Genomic DNA, 15666 nt, shown 5'->3' on the forward strand with positions numbered 1-15666 from the left:
AGCCTGTGCTGGCATTGACTTTCCAATAAATGAGCTGGCTGAAACACTGACTTTCTCTCCTTGACTTGTAAAACTGACCTAAAATTGTAAGAGAGTTCAATAAATGTTTTAAAGATTACTTTTAAGTACAAATACTTTAACAATTTAACATAACCAGGGGGAACCAACATTAAAGTCCCGCCTTCCTTGCCCTTTTCCCTACCTCCAGGTCAGGATGAAAGCTCAGGGTTTCACACAGTAACACCATTGCCCAGTATGTGGTACATAGTTGGCAGTCAAAAATACTTGTGGAAAAGCAATTTTATGTACCTTATGAGTTGGCACCTCACAGACATTTTAGTTTGCTGACTTGGATAGAGTTCAAGAAGAATGGCTAATCCTCTGGGGAATATTCATAAACAAACAGCTACAAGGATATACATTTTCCTTTGTTAAAACTTGTATCTGAATTCAAATATTGGCCTTGGCATTTCCCAAGTACTGGCTGCTTTGAATGTTACTGTGTCAAATCATCTACACTGGGGAGCAAAATCCTATTAAGAAATATGATTAGAGGTTATAAAGAGATTATCATGCTCCTGACCATTATACATTTTGTATTTTGAAAATCCCCATATGAAAAGGTCATTTAAAAATAGCAACTCTTTGTCAAAATAGAGATGAAGTATTTGTGTACATTTCATGACTATGGTCAGTATAAAAATCATCTTTGCCTGTGTTTTTAGTACCTTACCACACTGACTAAAAATTTTTTTAAATCTGGAGAGAAGTGTAAAGATTTCCGGTTACCCTGGATTTTTTAAAGACTCAATACAATAGGTAAGGCAAAGTACCCTCTACCCTCACTGGTCACAACCAAGATATATCTCTGAGGGAAGCAAATGGTCCAGTGGAGGTAGCTCTTTGGCTGGCTGAGGTTGGAAGCTGGAGTCAAGATCCTAGATAAATTGTGAAATAAAGTCTTAAGGAGGTTAATTTGGCATAAAAAAAAAACTAGAAAGCACAATCTTCCTTTGGAGCTTTAGTTACTCTGGGGTGGGTGAGAAAAAGGACTTGATTTGATCTTGAATTGACAAATCAGTTTAAGGACATGACTGACAGCTGGGGGCTAGGCAGTTGGCGGCAACAGGGCTCTTGGGATGAGAGTTGATGGACACCAGTGGCCCAGATTGGGAGCTGAATGTGTGTATGCATCAGATTTATGCATCCATTGAGTCCTGCACAGCCTGAGGGTAACCCAGGGTGTGCAGGCTCCCAGCCTTGGTCCATACCACACACCAGCCCTGCAGCTCATGACACTACCACGTCTGTGGTGTCACCTGCTTTGACCCAGCACTGAGACAGTGGGCAAGGTGTGTGTTCAAGTGTGTGCAGCAGATGCAGAATCCCTAGGAGGTGGTCAAAATAAGAAAATAACATCAGCCTGCATGAGGAGCAGAAGTGAGAGTCTTACAAAGCTTAACAATTTAAATAAGGCGTGATGCTTCTGTTCACTCAGTACTAACGGGGACATCTCTCCTGAAGTCAAATCAAATCTGGTAGATTATGATAATAATGAACAACTGGAGACAAGATGGAAGGACAGGAGTAATGCTTTCTCTTTCCTGCTCTTTACCTTACACAGATGGCTGTCGCTCCTGTTTTGGAGGGGTCGTGTCTAGCTCCATTGGGTATTCTTAGCAAGTTCTCAGAAACTTGGGATGTGTCTCTGGAAACTCAGAAGAGAGATGAGGAATGGATGAACAAAGCTGCCCTAGGCCAGGTGTTTGCGTTTGCAAGGTGTTTCTCCCCAAGGAAGACAGGAGGACAGAGGTGAGGGGGGCACATAGGGCGACCATCACTGCCAAATGTCAATTTGATCTAGGTCAATGATTCTCAGACTTTATCGCACATCAGCATCACCTGGAGGGCTTGTTTAAACACAGCTTGCTGGGTCCACTCCCAGTTTCTGACTCAGTAGGCGGGGCCAGATAATTTGCATTTGTAACAAGTTCCAGCCTATGCTGATGGACCACACTTTGAGAACCTATGCGTTTGAGGTTAACTTTAGATTTATCCGAATATCGCAGAAAGGAAGTTCTGCAGGGAGAACTGGAGAGGCCAAGGAAGGCTCTTGCCAGTGTTGTAAACACAGACCTCAGCAAAGCCGCTCAGCTTCTGCCGCTCACTGCCCCATAGGAATGGGGCTCACTGGAAATCAAGATTTCCGTTCTTTTTTCCATCGTGTAAGTGAGAGGAAGTCCGTTTATCCCATGCACGCAAACTTGAGAGCCCGGTAAAAGCACACGTCTGCAGACTCTTCTCTGAGCACCATCTTTTCGAGCGTAAGGACAGGCCAGCTTCATACTGGAGCAGGTGGGCCAGTACCAGAGCAGACGGTGGCCATGCTCATAATGCTTCCTCCTGGATGCCCCTCGGTCTTGCCCTCAGTCGCCCCTGGTTTCCTTTGTTGCAGACACTGGCCGCCTCGGTGGGAAAAGCGCCAGGAACTCGAAGCAGTCTTTGAAGCAAACCACAGGAGTGAGGCTGGCTCTTAGGAGAGGCAGCCTGTAGATCTATTCCTCGGGGCGCTGAAAGGCCAACTCGCGCGCTGGGACCACGCATGGGCTTCCTCAGCGCAGGCCTGGGCCACAGCTCGCCACTCCGCAGGCTCCTACCCTGAGACCGTCCCGGGCGGCGGGGGCGCTTCACACCAGGTCGCAGCGTGCCACTAGGTCTGCTCTAGGATTCAATGCCGCTGAGCCGAGGACCTCACTTGGAAAACCCAAACCTGGGCTGGACTTGGCTTCAAAAAATGTCAGTTCTCAGGCTTGGCCACGAAACTGTCCCTGCGACCCCGTGTGGAGCCTCCCCACGTAGCTCCCCTTGTTGAGCCGAGGCGCAGGCTCATGGAGAAAGAACGCCTATGGGCCCAAGATGTCCCCGGCTCCGCTCATCCTCGGGGGAGAACGGCCAGGCCCCTGGATGTCAGCAGTGAGGTGCGGTCCTCGCCCTCTTTGGCCCCCAAAAGCCATCTCTACAGCCTTCGGCGACACGGAGGCCACAGTTCGCCCGGGCATCCGAGTTTCAAATGTTTGGGTGCTGCCAGGAGCAGGCCACAGCAAGGGACAGCCTCTCGCAGAGAAGTCCCCTGAAAAACCCTATTTGCATCTCCTGCTGGGACAACGCCCGGGCCCTGAGCCCGCTGGGGTCTGGCCTGACAGCAGGGGCCGCCCTGCGCTGAGGTTGGAACTGGACGTCGGGCAGCCCGGTGGGGAATCAGGGATCCTAAAATCCATCTGAAACACGCTAGGAAACACGTCGCTGGGTAGGCGCCGAAGGGGCTCTCCGAGAGGCTCGAGCCGTGAGGATGGATTGGTTTATTGGGCCGGAGCGTGCGCCGCGCGCACTGCTCCCAGTAGGCGCTGGAGGAAGCTGGGTCCAGGCGACAGGAACCCACCCTCCCAAGCGCCAGCACCCGGCTGCCGGCGCCTCGAAGTGCTCAGCCTGCACCTCCAGGGGGCGCTGCGGCCCTTCCCGCGGGGCGCAAAGCGGCAACCCCCGGCGACGCTTTCCCACCTCATCCTGGGTCAGAGCTCCGACTCCTCCGAAGCGCTAGTCTAAAGGATCAAATTCTTAGTGCCACCCCTACCTCCGAGCCCTTAAGCACTGCTCTGATGCCCGTAGCCCTCATCTGCGCCTGGCCTTCTCCGCTTAGAGACCGGAGCGCGCGCTCCAGCTGCTCTGAACTCCATATTCCTCCCAGCTTCGACGAAAATAGCGAATAGTGCGCGAAGTTCAAATGCAAAAGGTCCCCGCCCCGCAGACGCGGAGGGAGGCTGAGGAGAAGGGAAGCGAGTCCTCACAGGCAATAGCAGCTGGGATCTCCGGGGAAAACAGATTAAATTTCTGTAATTCGTGTTTAAAAGGATAGAGGTTTTTTCGCATGGCCGTAGCAGTGCGCGGTCAGGGCGAGGCTCGCAGCCAAACTGCCGGGGTAGCCTGTGCCTGACACCTGCTCGCCGCTCCCCTGGCAGAAGCTCCTGGGTGGGCCGAGGGGAAGGGACCTCCTTCCCTGCCTGGAGGGGTGTGTGAACTTGCTCTTTTTGGGCTTGGGGGAGCAACTGCGCCCGTGCCCCTTGCCAGTCTGTTAGCCATTTCCCTGGAAGCGTCCTTGGTGTCGAAAGCCCGGAGCCGCGAGGACAGCAGATGACCCGGTCGGCGGAAATTTTAGTCAACCAGCAGCGCAGCCCCGCGGGGCGCAAGGCGGGTGGCACCGCTCCGCAGAGACGCTAACCCTGGAGCGCGGCTGGGCCGCTGCGGGCTCAGAAACGTCCCTCTCCGCACACCCGGACCCCACAACGCGTTCGTGGGCCCGGTGGCCTGTCTTCCACGCTGGGCGCTGTTGCCGGGAGCGTCTGGCCGGTGAGCTGCTCGGGGCTGGGCCCCTGCCATGCGTGCGCCCCAGACCCTGGCCTGGGCTGGGGCTTGCGGGGTCTGGTCGCAGACGACCTCCAGAGCCGGGCCGGGTGGGCGCGGAGGTGGCTCCAGGGAGGCCCGCGTGCGGGGCCGCACTCGGGCTCCGGCCGGCTCCCTAGGCGTGCACCTGTGCGTAGTGGCCACAAGGCCCGGAGGTTCTGCCCTCCAAGGCGGAGCTCACCCGGACTTCGCTAACTTTTCAGCGACCGGGCCCGGCTTGGCCCAGTCTCCATTTTGGAACTTAGCAAGCTAGGGGTGGGCGAAGTAAATGTTTATGGAAAAACCTGGACTCAAGAGTTTTGCAGAAAGAGGGCGCAACCCGTGGGTGGTTGGAAATTCTGTGTACCTCGCGGGAAAAGCGGGCGGTTCCGCACCCATCGTACGCACACACTGGACGGGAAAGGTGTGAAGCCCTCCGCTGGGGCGTTGCCCCCATTTAGATGAAAAGGAAATGCGAAGCGTAGTTCAGGTCACCACCCCACCAGGGTCTGTCCTCAGGGGCTCTAAGACAAAGTTCCCTCCAAAGTTTCCAAATTGAGAAAAGCTGCGGAAAGAATGAGGCCGTTGGAGAGAAGGGACCACAGGCATCCCCACAGCTGAGGCTCAGGACCCAGAGCTAAAATGAAAGCACCCCAAGGAACCCACCAGGGAAAACATTTTTTAAAAATCCCTAAGTTCGCAGGCAATCTACTACTTCCATGCTGTTGGTCAAATTTACTTTGAAGCGCTTACGTCCTGCAAGTACCGAACACTCGGCTTTGCGGTCCAGGCTCACGTTTTAGTCTTTGCGAATCTAAAACTTGAAGAAAAAAAAGGGGGGGGGGGGAGAAAAGGTCTGCTGTTTTTGAATTGTTTTACCAAAGGAACGAAAAATTCTATCCATCTCAGGATTAATAAAATAATTAACCTTCATGAAACAGTGTATTATAACTTCTGCTTAGGTCCCCTATCATATAACATTTTGACAGGCTTGAGTCTTCTGCTTCTACTTCCCTTCGTGGTTGAGGGTAGGGTTGTCTTTTGGGAAGCCTCATCCCAAGACATCTTTTGGACATACACTTGTGAGATGTGCATCCTCTCAGAAAAGCGGGTGCCTTGGGCTAATGTAAGTCTCCTCTGGCAACTCGTCTGGGACGAAGGACATTTTGCTAAGAGTTGCCCGGGCAGATCTCAGATAAAAAGAAGCTGCTTAGAATGCGTATGTGTCTTTCCCTTTCTGTCACTCGGTCACCCTATTCCCAAATGGCTAACGTGTCTTCTGCATTTACACTTACACCAGACTCAGACTTTAGAAAAAACTTGAAAAATGTACCATTGCGCTTCAAATTCGATTAATCTTCTTGGCGACTGAACAGTGAACTCAATTATTTTGCTGAGAATGAAGATAATACATGTTTTGAGAAGCCAGAATAGTATTTCCCTAAATTTTAAAAAGGATTGTTCTTCACCCATTCCAGATGGATTTTTATTGTTTGCCAATGGATTGCAGATGCCCACTCCTTTAACCAAGTTGGTTAACTGCTTATGAAATGTACATTAGTTGATTAAAGCTTAGATATTGGAAGAAATATTTTCTGGAACATTCCACATGTCTTTGCAGTAATTACGAAATTAGTCAATTGTCACCTCTATAAACAAATTTTGCTTTGAAAACAGCAGGCGAAAACAGATTACATATACAGTCAAATTGACCAGAAGTATGTACATAACTATTTAAAAGAATGAAATATGCTGGAGAATATAACAGAACTGACTCATTTTAACCTTTGAAGAAGATAGTCTTGCCGGGGAAATGGCTCAGTGGAATAAGCGCTTCCCTGGCAAGCGCAGGGGCCTGAGTTCAATCCCCGGTTCCGCAAAAAAAAAAAAAAAGAAGAAGATAGTCGTGTTAAACGTGTTAAGATGTGGAAATTAAACCGGGGAGCAAGCCAAGTAAAAATGCCCTTTGGGCTTCTCTTCAGAATCATTGAAAAGCAGCAAACCAGTTGTTCAGATTCTTGCAGTACATGGAAAGTAGCTCTGAGAAAGGAGATGGACTCTGTCTTTGTGTTTGAGTTTTGAGTGGAGTCACCTTTGGGCTCGCTCTCTGTAACAAGGAAACGTCCTGCAAACCTGTGCCTTTAAGACTCAGTTGCTATCCAAACACAAGTAAACAGAGTGGACCATTAGCGGGCGCTGGGCGCAGAGGCGGAGCCAGGGAGCATTGGGCCCTGCTTGGCGCGGCAAGGACGCCCGCCCGGAGGGGAGGCGGGGCAGCTACTAAAGCCCCGGGCTTGTGGGCCCCGGCAGCCTGGGGAGGGACGCGGGCGGGGACGGAGCTCGGCGCGCTGGTTCGCTTGCTCGCTTGCTTGCTCGCTGCTGCAGGGTGATGGCCGTGCGAGGCTGCGGGCTCATACTTCACCCGAAGTCCGCCGCAAGAGGCTGGGTCTGGCGCCCGGTCCCGGGCGAGCGCTAAGCTCCAGCCCCAAGCACTCCTGCTCCTTAGACATTCCGCGCCCAGAGACAGAGGAAAACGAGGATCTGTTCTCGCTTTCGCTCTTCACGGTCCTCCAGATCATGTCCGCTGCTCCCGGGACTCCGCACCGAAGAAGAAGTTTGCTTAGCGGAGATCTGATGACCTCTCCAAACTGTGCGCCCTGCTGCCTGGACATAGTCTGAGCTGCGCTGCCTAGGCAGACCTTTCTGCCAGAGGTGAGTGTCCGCTCGGGAAGGGGCTGTAGCCGCCCCACGGAAGGGAGGGCTTGGGGGTACAGGAGGCGCTCACTTTCTCGGTCAAGTTTAGATACTATGAAAGGAATTCACACAGATGCAATCCACGGGCCTATGTTTCTCATTCCCTTGGATCCCCGGCGCGCGACTCCCAACAAACACCCAACTACACACACTTTTCTGTATTGTTTCTTAGTACTGTTTGCTAACAGCAAATCTAAGCGTTCACCAAGACTTCTGCAAGCTAATCGACCTAGGTTGAAATCATTTACCACAAACCCATGGTGTCTCTGCCCCTACTGTAGAAAGCCAGGCTCGACCTGTCCTGTCCAGGGGCAGCGGAAGGGCCAGGATCACAGTGCCTGCCCATCCCGCCTGCCCCGGGGAAGGCGCGTTTCAGGATGGGAGTAGTTCGGTCCTAAGTGATCCTCCAAACTTTTGGATCTTTCAATTCCCCTCCTATCTTCCAGTCCTGGTATAGAGCACAGAGAGTACAAACCCCCCAGATCTTTAATGCTTGGATTCGCAAGAAATAACCCAGAAAGTAGTTGCTGCTGTAGTAAAAAGGAAAGGGTGTTTGTGCAGGGAGCGCTGATCTGTCTCCTTACCTGTTAGAGAACAAAAGAGAGCTGGCGTTTCCCGGAGTTAAACTACACAGACAGCTACTTTCTCTGCAAAACCAACTGTAGCCAGGAGCAGAACAAAAAAAAAAAAAAAAAAAAAAATACTCATGGGGGAGCGAGGAAGCAGAGAGAAACAACCCAGATTATGCGGAAGGCATCTTAATTTAATTAACTCCTTGGGAAGGCGAGGCGCTGCAAAGGGGCAGGAACTTTCTGGCAGTTTTTCTGTATTCACCTGATCCAGGCTTTTTTTTTTTTTTTTTTTTTAATTATCTTGGATCTCCCTGGACTTCAGCTTTCTGATTTATACATAATTCTGTTGTGATTTGGCTTGAAATGCAGTGAACCTATCCATCCATCCCTCTCATACCAATACGCAACTTTTAGCAGCTGACCCTTGACTATATTGTTTGTAGATATTTCAGTGTAATAACACTGTTACCAAAGAGTGGGACTGCTTATCGAATTACCTTCTCTTCGACAATGTTTTGAAAGCTTCACTTAACTGAAATTACTATGTACAGATCTCCATTGTTGATAGTGAACTAAATTTTTGCAAAACTCATCTACGCGCCTAGCAATTCTCATGAAGATGGGTAGAAGAAAAATAATCTTAATTCAACTAAATTAATTTATGTCTTTTCATGGTTTAACTTTCACTCTTTGCAAAATTAAAAGTAACCAATAGTCTGAAGCAAGATGGTAGAGAAATGACAACGGCAATGATTGTGGTGCATGGCTCAGTTCTAATCAAAGCGAAAGTACTTTAGATCTCTGCATTGACTTTAAACACACTTTGACATACACCCCCAGCAATTCAAAAGGAGAATGCATATCCCAACTTTCTAATTATTTATGGCAACAATGTCTGGTGGATCTTAGGGTTGTTCTGCTCCTACAGAAGGCTCGACTGCCTTGCGACATCTCCCAGTGAAGAAGCTAACTGCAAATGAGAACTAATACATACCATGAAGTAATGTACAGCTGAATTATAATAGTCACTAATTTCTGCAACATAAACTTCAGAAAAAAAGGGGGGTAAGATGACGCTCAGCTTTCTACCAGTAGAATTAATGTTTATGGTAAAGTTAACCTTTATGGTAAAGTTCACTTTGTGGTTTCGAATTCAAATCGCAGATCCAGATAGTCCTTCAATCAACAACACCCCTTTTGCTCCCTCACTCCTGTGCCATGGTAGCAGTTGTGCTTTGCTTCCTGTATTTATTTCTAAGAAATCTAGTCTGGGAATACACCCAAATAATAATTTTAGTTTCCTCTCTATGGGGAGAGGCTGCTTTTCAACACCAGGGGGGAAATATTTTGAATCTCTGAAAAATCCTCATTACCCAAGGAGAAGGAAATGAAGGTGAAATTTATTATATTTTTAATGAAGGGGAAATAATCAGATATATTACTAGGGATGCTAGTAGAATCCTCCCACCCCTGCCAACTCCCTAGGAGAGGGCTTGAAGGTTGCCACTGCACAAGAGTGCATAGTGATTTGTGGTGGGAAAGTTTCTTACTAAAGGGAATGTAAAGTTTCAGTCGAATGATCTGAGACCCTCTGACTGTCACACACCTCTCATTAACTCCTATCCTGAACTCCCAGACCACATACCAGGAGTCAGAAGCAGTCTATTAATAAATCTGTCTCCCAGCCTTTCCAAACAGGAGAAAGGTGTAGGCCCCAAGGAGTCACCCAGTGTGTGCCTTGCTAGGACGTGTTGTCATTATCGGAGTCCCCTAAATCTGCTCTCAGAGTTGCAGGAACCCACCTCTTCACATTGCCCTAGAGAAGAAAATTCGGCAGAGAAGGGTGGGGGCTGGACAAGCTTCGGGTCAGATTCAACTACCCCAAAAGGCAGCACAGTTAGTGGCGCAGACTTAACAGCCTGCCTTTGCCTGCCTAACTGCCCAGCACCTGGGAGAGAAGGCCAGTGTCCATGGAAGAAGCGAAACCCGCTTCTTATAGGGGTTGGTGGTGGGAGCCCTGGACTCCTGTGATCACAGGGGAGGTGCTGCGGGTACCCAGGTGTGCAGTCAGACTTCTGGGTTGTCCCTAGGGGGCCAGAGAGCAGGGAACACCTTGATTAGGAAGTTCCACAGACCCCAAGGCCGGCTTTCTTGGCGGCAGGAGCCCGGCATGCACGTCCAGATCGGCCCGACAGAGCTGTGGCCTGCTGCCGCTCCTGCAGCTCCTTGCTTTTGCCTCCCTAGGCACTCAGAAACTTTGATCTCCTCTCCAGGGGTCTTGCTTGTGTAGGGGTCACTGCTTGTGCCTGATCGGGAAGCTCCTCAGGCCTCTGCAGAAACTTGGCATTTGGTCAGAGAAAGGGGGTTCCGGCATCAGGGGCGTTCCCCACCCCCACCCCACACCCAGGAGTGGAAACCATCTGGAAGGGATCTCTGTGGGGGGTGAAGAGGGAGGCAGCCCCTGGGAAGTAGGAGGGGTGATTCCAGGCCGAATCCGGCTCCCCAAGGTGTCACTTTTCTTTCCGGCGGCCATCACAGCTGATAAGTGGAGCTCAGGCAGAGTAAAGAAAAAAAACTTGAGGTCAGCGCTGGGCAAAGCAGAGCCCTCCAAGATCCCCAGCCCAAGTAGACCCAGCTCGCCTTGCGCTCCCTCGTGCCCCGCAGCGCTGCGGGTTAAGCATGAGAAGTCACCTCACCAGGTGGAGCCAGCCTGGAGCTGGGGAGACTATGCCCCAAGCTGGAGTCCCCAGGGAGCAGGGAGGCACAGAGACGACAGTAGCCGGGCCATCCTAGTGGAAGTGGTTGGCTGAGCTTCCCCGGAGGGTGAGGTGGGTGAGCCAGCAGAGCGGACCTCCGAAGCTGCCACTCTGTGCCACAGGTGCCCGGGATCCACCCAAGGGGGGCCACTTCTCACCAGAGCTTGGGGACCCATTTTGTGCAGTGCGGACTTGTTGGGCAGGCGGAAGACGCCTCCGGAAGGCTTCTTCTGGGCGTCCTGGGGTGTAATTAGAAGGGGAGGTGATTAAGAGGAAAGCTAAGGAACCCCAGCGGGTGCCAAAGGGCAGATGAGGCTGGCTTGGGTGAGAGTCACAATCTTTTCTTTTCCCCCTACCGTCTTTAGGGCTTTCTCTACGTGCTGTTGTCTCTTTGGGTTTTCACCAGAGCTCTACGCCTACCTGCCTGAGTCCTGGAAGAAAGGGGCGGCTCCTACCGCCCCCCCAGCATCCCGGAAAATGGGGAGCAAGGCTCTGCCGGCGCCCATCCCCCTCCACCCGTCGTTGCAGCTCACCAATTACTCCTTCCTGCAGGCCGTGAACACCTTCCCAGCTGCAGTGGACCACCTGCAGGGCCTGTACGGGCTCAGCGCAGTGCAGACCATGCACATGAATCACTGGACGCTGGGGTACCCCAATATGCACGAGATCACCCGCTCCACCATCACCGAGATGGCGGCGGCACAGGGCCTCGTGGATGCGCGCTTCCCCTTTCCTGCGCTGCCTTTTACCACTCACCTGTTTCACCCCAAGCAGGGGGCCATTGCCCACGTTCTCCCAGCCCTGCACAAGGACCGGCCCCGTTTTGACTTTGCCAACTTGGCCGTAGCCGCCACGCAAGAAGATCCCCCGAAAATGGGAGACCTGACCAAACTGAGCGCAGGGCTGGGTAGCCCCATTTCGGGCCTTAGTAAACTGACTCCGGACCGAAAGCCCTCTCGAGGGAGGTTGCCCTCCAAAACAAAAAAAGAGTTTATCTGCAAGTTTTGCGGCAGACACTTTACCAAATCCTACAATTTGCTCATCCACGAGAGGACCCACACAGATGAGAGGCCCTACACGTGCGACATCTGTCACAAGGCCTTCCGGAGGCAAGATCACCTGCGGGATCATAGGTGAGATCGGGAAGGAGGTTGGCTGGGAGAGCTAAGGAGAATTTTTTTCATTGCACATCCCAATAAATATTCCAAGTATCACAAATTCACTGTGATCTCGATGGCACCCCCAAGGCCCTCCCCAGTTGGTATCAGGTGACTGCTGACAACCCCCAGCATTTTCCTTTTCCTGAGCCATCCCTGCTGCATTGTTGTTTGTGGTGAAGGAGAGCCTTGCCCCAGGATGGGCGGCTGGAGGGGTCTGGTGTAGGACCTGCCTTGGGATCGGTACTCCCCTTTCTTCTCATTCTGTCGCATGGATAGGCGTAAAGAGATCAAGAAAAGTTGAGGGGCCCCAGAGTCCTCCCCAAGATAGCATGTCTGGCCTGGGTGTCCAGGAGCACTTCTGGAAAAATAGTTCGGGCCACCTTTTCGGAGTTTCCTCCCTCCGGTTCTGCTCTTCCCTTACCCCTCAAGGTGCCCCAACCCTTCTAAGTTGTATTTGCTGGGTCTTGAGGTCGATGGATTTAGAAACAGATTCCACCTCCCCTTCTTAAATTCTGCATTAATTAATGACAATTGAAGAAATACTGTAATGCAAGTGTTCTAGCCCCTTAAAAACTTGCCAGGAGCTGGTGTGGAGGCACCTTACCAGGAATGCAGCTGCTGTTGCCCTCGGTGGCTCTTCAAAGTTATGAAGAGATTCTCGAAGAGCAGTCGCCTAAACCGGGCCCTACCATCCTGATTTGGCCAGTTTAAACCTTGGGGAAAACCTGGAGGGCAAGAAGGCTCGTTCTGCACTATTTTGAGCTCTTGAGAACACTCTGGAGAGGGCGATCAAGTGTAGATAAACCCAGCCACCTGTGAATGTTTTGAAGAGTCTGTTAGCTGAGGTTAACCATAAACAGAATAACACAGAAAAAATTCCAAAAATATAAATAATAGAAATTCTGTTTCTTTTGTCTTTTCATGACTCCATTTAAATAATTATCAAAAGACACTCCTTACCATGGGGGTAATACATTTCATGAAACCTTATATTGATTTTCAGGTATATCCATTCCAAAGAAAAACCCTTCAAATGTCAGGAATGTGGGAAAGGATTTTGTCAGTCCAGAACTCTAGCCGTTCACAAAACTTTACATATGCAGGTAAGTTTGTTTCCTTGCTTAAAAACAGTGATTCATTTAATCATTATTACTTGGTAGAAGGTGTTCTGCGGCATGACCAGTCTACTAAATGGTAGATTAGGTCTCTAGTTGGAGAATGCAACCCTCTTGTTTTTTCTAGTGCACAATAATCTTATTAACATAAAACATTTTTATGTTTTCTTAAAGAACAAGCTGCTCTGTTTAGAGTACATTCTAATTTTAGAATTAATATGTTTTTCATTCAATCTGCCCTGCACTAAAGCTTTCGTGTTTGGGAGGAAATAAAGGTAATTTTTTATAAAAGAGGCATGATGAAATCCCTCCCATACACTTTCTTTCCCAGGGACTTCATAATGCGTAGCTTTCAGAACATGAATGATTTAATTTTCCAGCAAAGAGGAGCCTTACTACCCGGGAAAATGTCATTCCTTAAGAGAGGATTAGAGTTATTCTTTTCCCCGTTTCCTGCCTATGGCACGGTGATGAAAAGTGTAAAGCTAGAAATCACAAAGCCGGGTGAGATAGCTGTGTGTCTGCCGCCCGCCCACCGTGTTATAGATGTCATGAGCCGGCCACTGCGTGCGCCTGCACTTGTGCTTTTGTGATTGGAGAATTAGGAACATGGATTTGCTCCCGCAAGTCTCCTCTTGTTGTCATGTGCGTGTTATGTTGAGGCTTGTGATGACGATAAGACAAACTATGGAGAGGGGTGCAGTAGTGGTGTGAAGGATTAATCCTTTGCTTGCTTCACATCTGAACAGGAATCTCCACACAAATGTCCCACATGTGGAAGAACCTTTAATCAGAGAAGTAATCTGAAAACTCACCTTCTCACCCATACAGACATCAAGCCCTACAGCTGCGAGCAGTGTGGCAAAGTGTTCAGGCGAAACTGTGATCTGCGGCGGCACAGCCTGACTCACACCCCGCGGCAGGACTTCTAGAGAAGCCCCGGATCTTTCCGTGCCGCCGCGGCTCCCTCCCCAGACTCCTCTCCACGCCTCCCACCCGAGGGTCCCACCCCACCCCTCCTCTGATCCCACCTCTGCACTGGCTGCAGCCAGCCACACCTGCAGCTCCGGGGAGTTAACTATTCTTCCGGAGGACTGAGAGCTATAGAAAGCCACACCACCACACCCCAGTCACAAGAGCATATGCTAGTTTCTTGTAGATATTCACAGCTCATTTTAGAGCTCTGTACATAGTGTCATGGGTCTTCATTTTGTTGTTTTGTTTTTGTATCTCATTGGATGCATCCAGATATTGAAAATGGAAGCCAAATTTATCTTTAAAGACTGTATTTTCAAAATAAAAAATTTTTCTTGTTTGTTTCAGCACCTACAAAAGTGTCTCACTGTTCAACTTCTATTTTTCCTCTGGAGTGTGGGCAGTCTCTTAAAAATTCAATATGGAGCAGTGTTCTTCATTCCTAGGTTTTGAAATAGGACTTCTCACAATATTCCTACTGAAATTTAGCCCTTTGTCGTTCTGTACTGTGGCATTTGGCATGGGACACTTGCGCTGCCTCTTTGTTTTCCAAAGATATTAAAAGAGATAGCCTTGAGGTCTCATTCCTTTTCATTTATTCCAATTCCTCATGTTTTAGTTTTTCAAATAAGAGCGATATAATAACGCATTTTTAATAGCATGTACCTCCAGTGGCTGCCCTCCTGGAAAGCCTGGGGTGGGATGAATCATAAAGGGGAGAAAGGCACCACTTCACTTTCTGGAAGTCTGTGAACTATTGTCAAAGTTTATGATGGGCAACTTCTCCTACCATTAGACTTTGAACGCTATGATTTATCACTATAAGCAGAGACTTTATCCTGCCTTCAGGGGAGAAGTCTAAAATCCTCCCTATGGAAGAGTACAGGAAGATATATCCTTCAAGAAGATGGGGAGAAGAGAAAGAAGGAGAAACTACTTAGCTGTATTTGCACATAATATTTCTTTCCAAGGTCAGAGATTGTTCCTGCCAGAAGGTCAAGATTTCTTCACAAAACAAAGTGAGTTAGGTTACTAGCAGGTTTCCATCTAAGTTGGCCTTTTGTCCCTGAGAAAGTATCAGAATTACAGGCTACTCCATGGCAAATACATGATCATCTCAGGCGTTTCAGTCTTTCACCAATGGTTCCTAAAAACATGACAATAGTATAATGACAACCCAAAAGTGCAGTACAGGATTAGACGGAAGACTTTGAGTTTAGATAAATTAGGACTATTATGTACAGCATAGAAAGGGAAGAGACATAGATAGATAGATAGATAGATAGATAGATATAGATATATATGATATATAAGATATGTGTAAGAATATATATATATATATATATATATATATATATATATTTGTAAGGGGATGTCATGTTTAACTTTCAGTGCTATATAGGCAACATGTCCAATATTTCTACCTTGGAGTCCTCCAGAAGGACAGGGCTAGGTTAAAATTTATCACCAGTGCCTTGTTCAATACAAATAGTAGGAGGTTTCAAAAAGTGTTCCAGACACACTGCTCACCTTGTCCTCAGGGTATCTGGCTGGAAGTTATTTCTGCATCCCACTGGAAATGATTTCTCACCAACAAGGTGTCTACTCAGCTGTCCATATGTCTAATGCACCACTAAGTACATTCCCCATCATAAGATGAGCCCAAAGCTTTCACTAAGGATAAAGGGCAGGGGAGGAATATGGAGTGCATGTGTGTTTGGTATTTAGAGCAATGAAATCACTGTTTGTTTTCTTTTGTTTGTACAGAATTAACTCAGTGACCTCTTCTACCCCTACTCTCTCAAGATCCTGACTGGCTGGACACAGAAGGCTAAATACTTTAGAGTAGAGTTACACATTGACTATCTTGAGAACCCCCCCTAATCCTTCCAGCTTT

The 15666-nt window shown here is 49.1% G+C and overlaps 1 protein-coding gene across 2 annotated transcripts; it reads left to right on the forward strand.

The window, feature by feature from the left end:
* The first annotated feature begins 3995 nt into the window (after window positions 1-3995).
* Osr2 (odd-skipped related transciption factor 2) lies at window positions 3996-14295 on the forward strand. 2 transcript variants are annotated; one of them, XM_004640064.2, is made up of 5 exons: window positions 3996-4404; window positions 7012-7149; window positions 10885-11652; window positions 12683-12782; window positions 13544-14295. In XM_004640064.2, exons 3-5 carry the CDS (start codon window positions 10997-10999, stop codon window positions 13724-13726), a joined length of 939 nt encoding a protein of 312 aa, XP_004640121.1. In that variant the 5' UTR covers window positions 3996-4404; window positions 7012-7149; window positions 10885-10996; the 3' UTR covers window positions 13727-14295. The 2 variants fall into 2 exon arrangements, with proteins under 2 accessions (XP_004640121.1, XP_004640122.1); XM_004640065.2 differs by lacking the exon at window positions 3996-4404 and having other exon boundaries at window positions 6344-7149; window positions 13626-14116.
* The last annotated feature ends 1371 nt before the right edge of the window (window positions 14296-15666 follow it).

This window comes from Octodon degus, unplaced genomic scaffold, assembly GCF_000260255.1.
Source record: "Octodon degus isolate 3935 unplaced genomic scaffold, OctDeg1.0 scaffold00118, whole genome shotgun sequence".
In the NCBI taxonomy this organism is placed as follows: domain Eukaryota; kingdom Metazoa; phylum Chordata; class Mammalia; order Rodentia; family Octodontidae; genus Octodon; species Octodon degus.

Excerpts from the sequence above, each read along its gene's own strand:
- Osr2 (XM_004640064.2), top strand. The coding sequence starts at position 10,997 with ATGGGGAGCAAGGCTCTGCCGGCGCCCATCCCCCTCCACCCGTCGTTG. Across the intron at positions 11,653-12,682 it reads GATCACCTGCGGGATCATAG|GTATATCCATTCCAAAGAAA; the intron begins GTGAGATCGGGA and ends ATTGATTTTCAG. Across the intron at positions 12,783-13,543 it reads ACAAAACTTTACATATGCAG|GAATCTCCACACAAATGTCC; the intron begins GTAAGTTTGTTT and ends ACATCTGAACAG.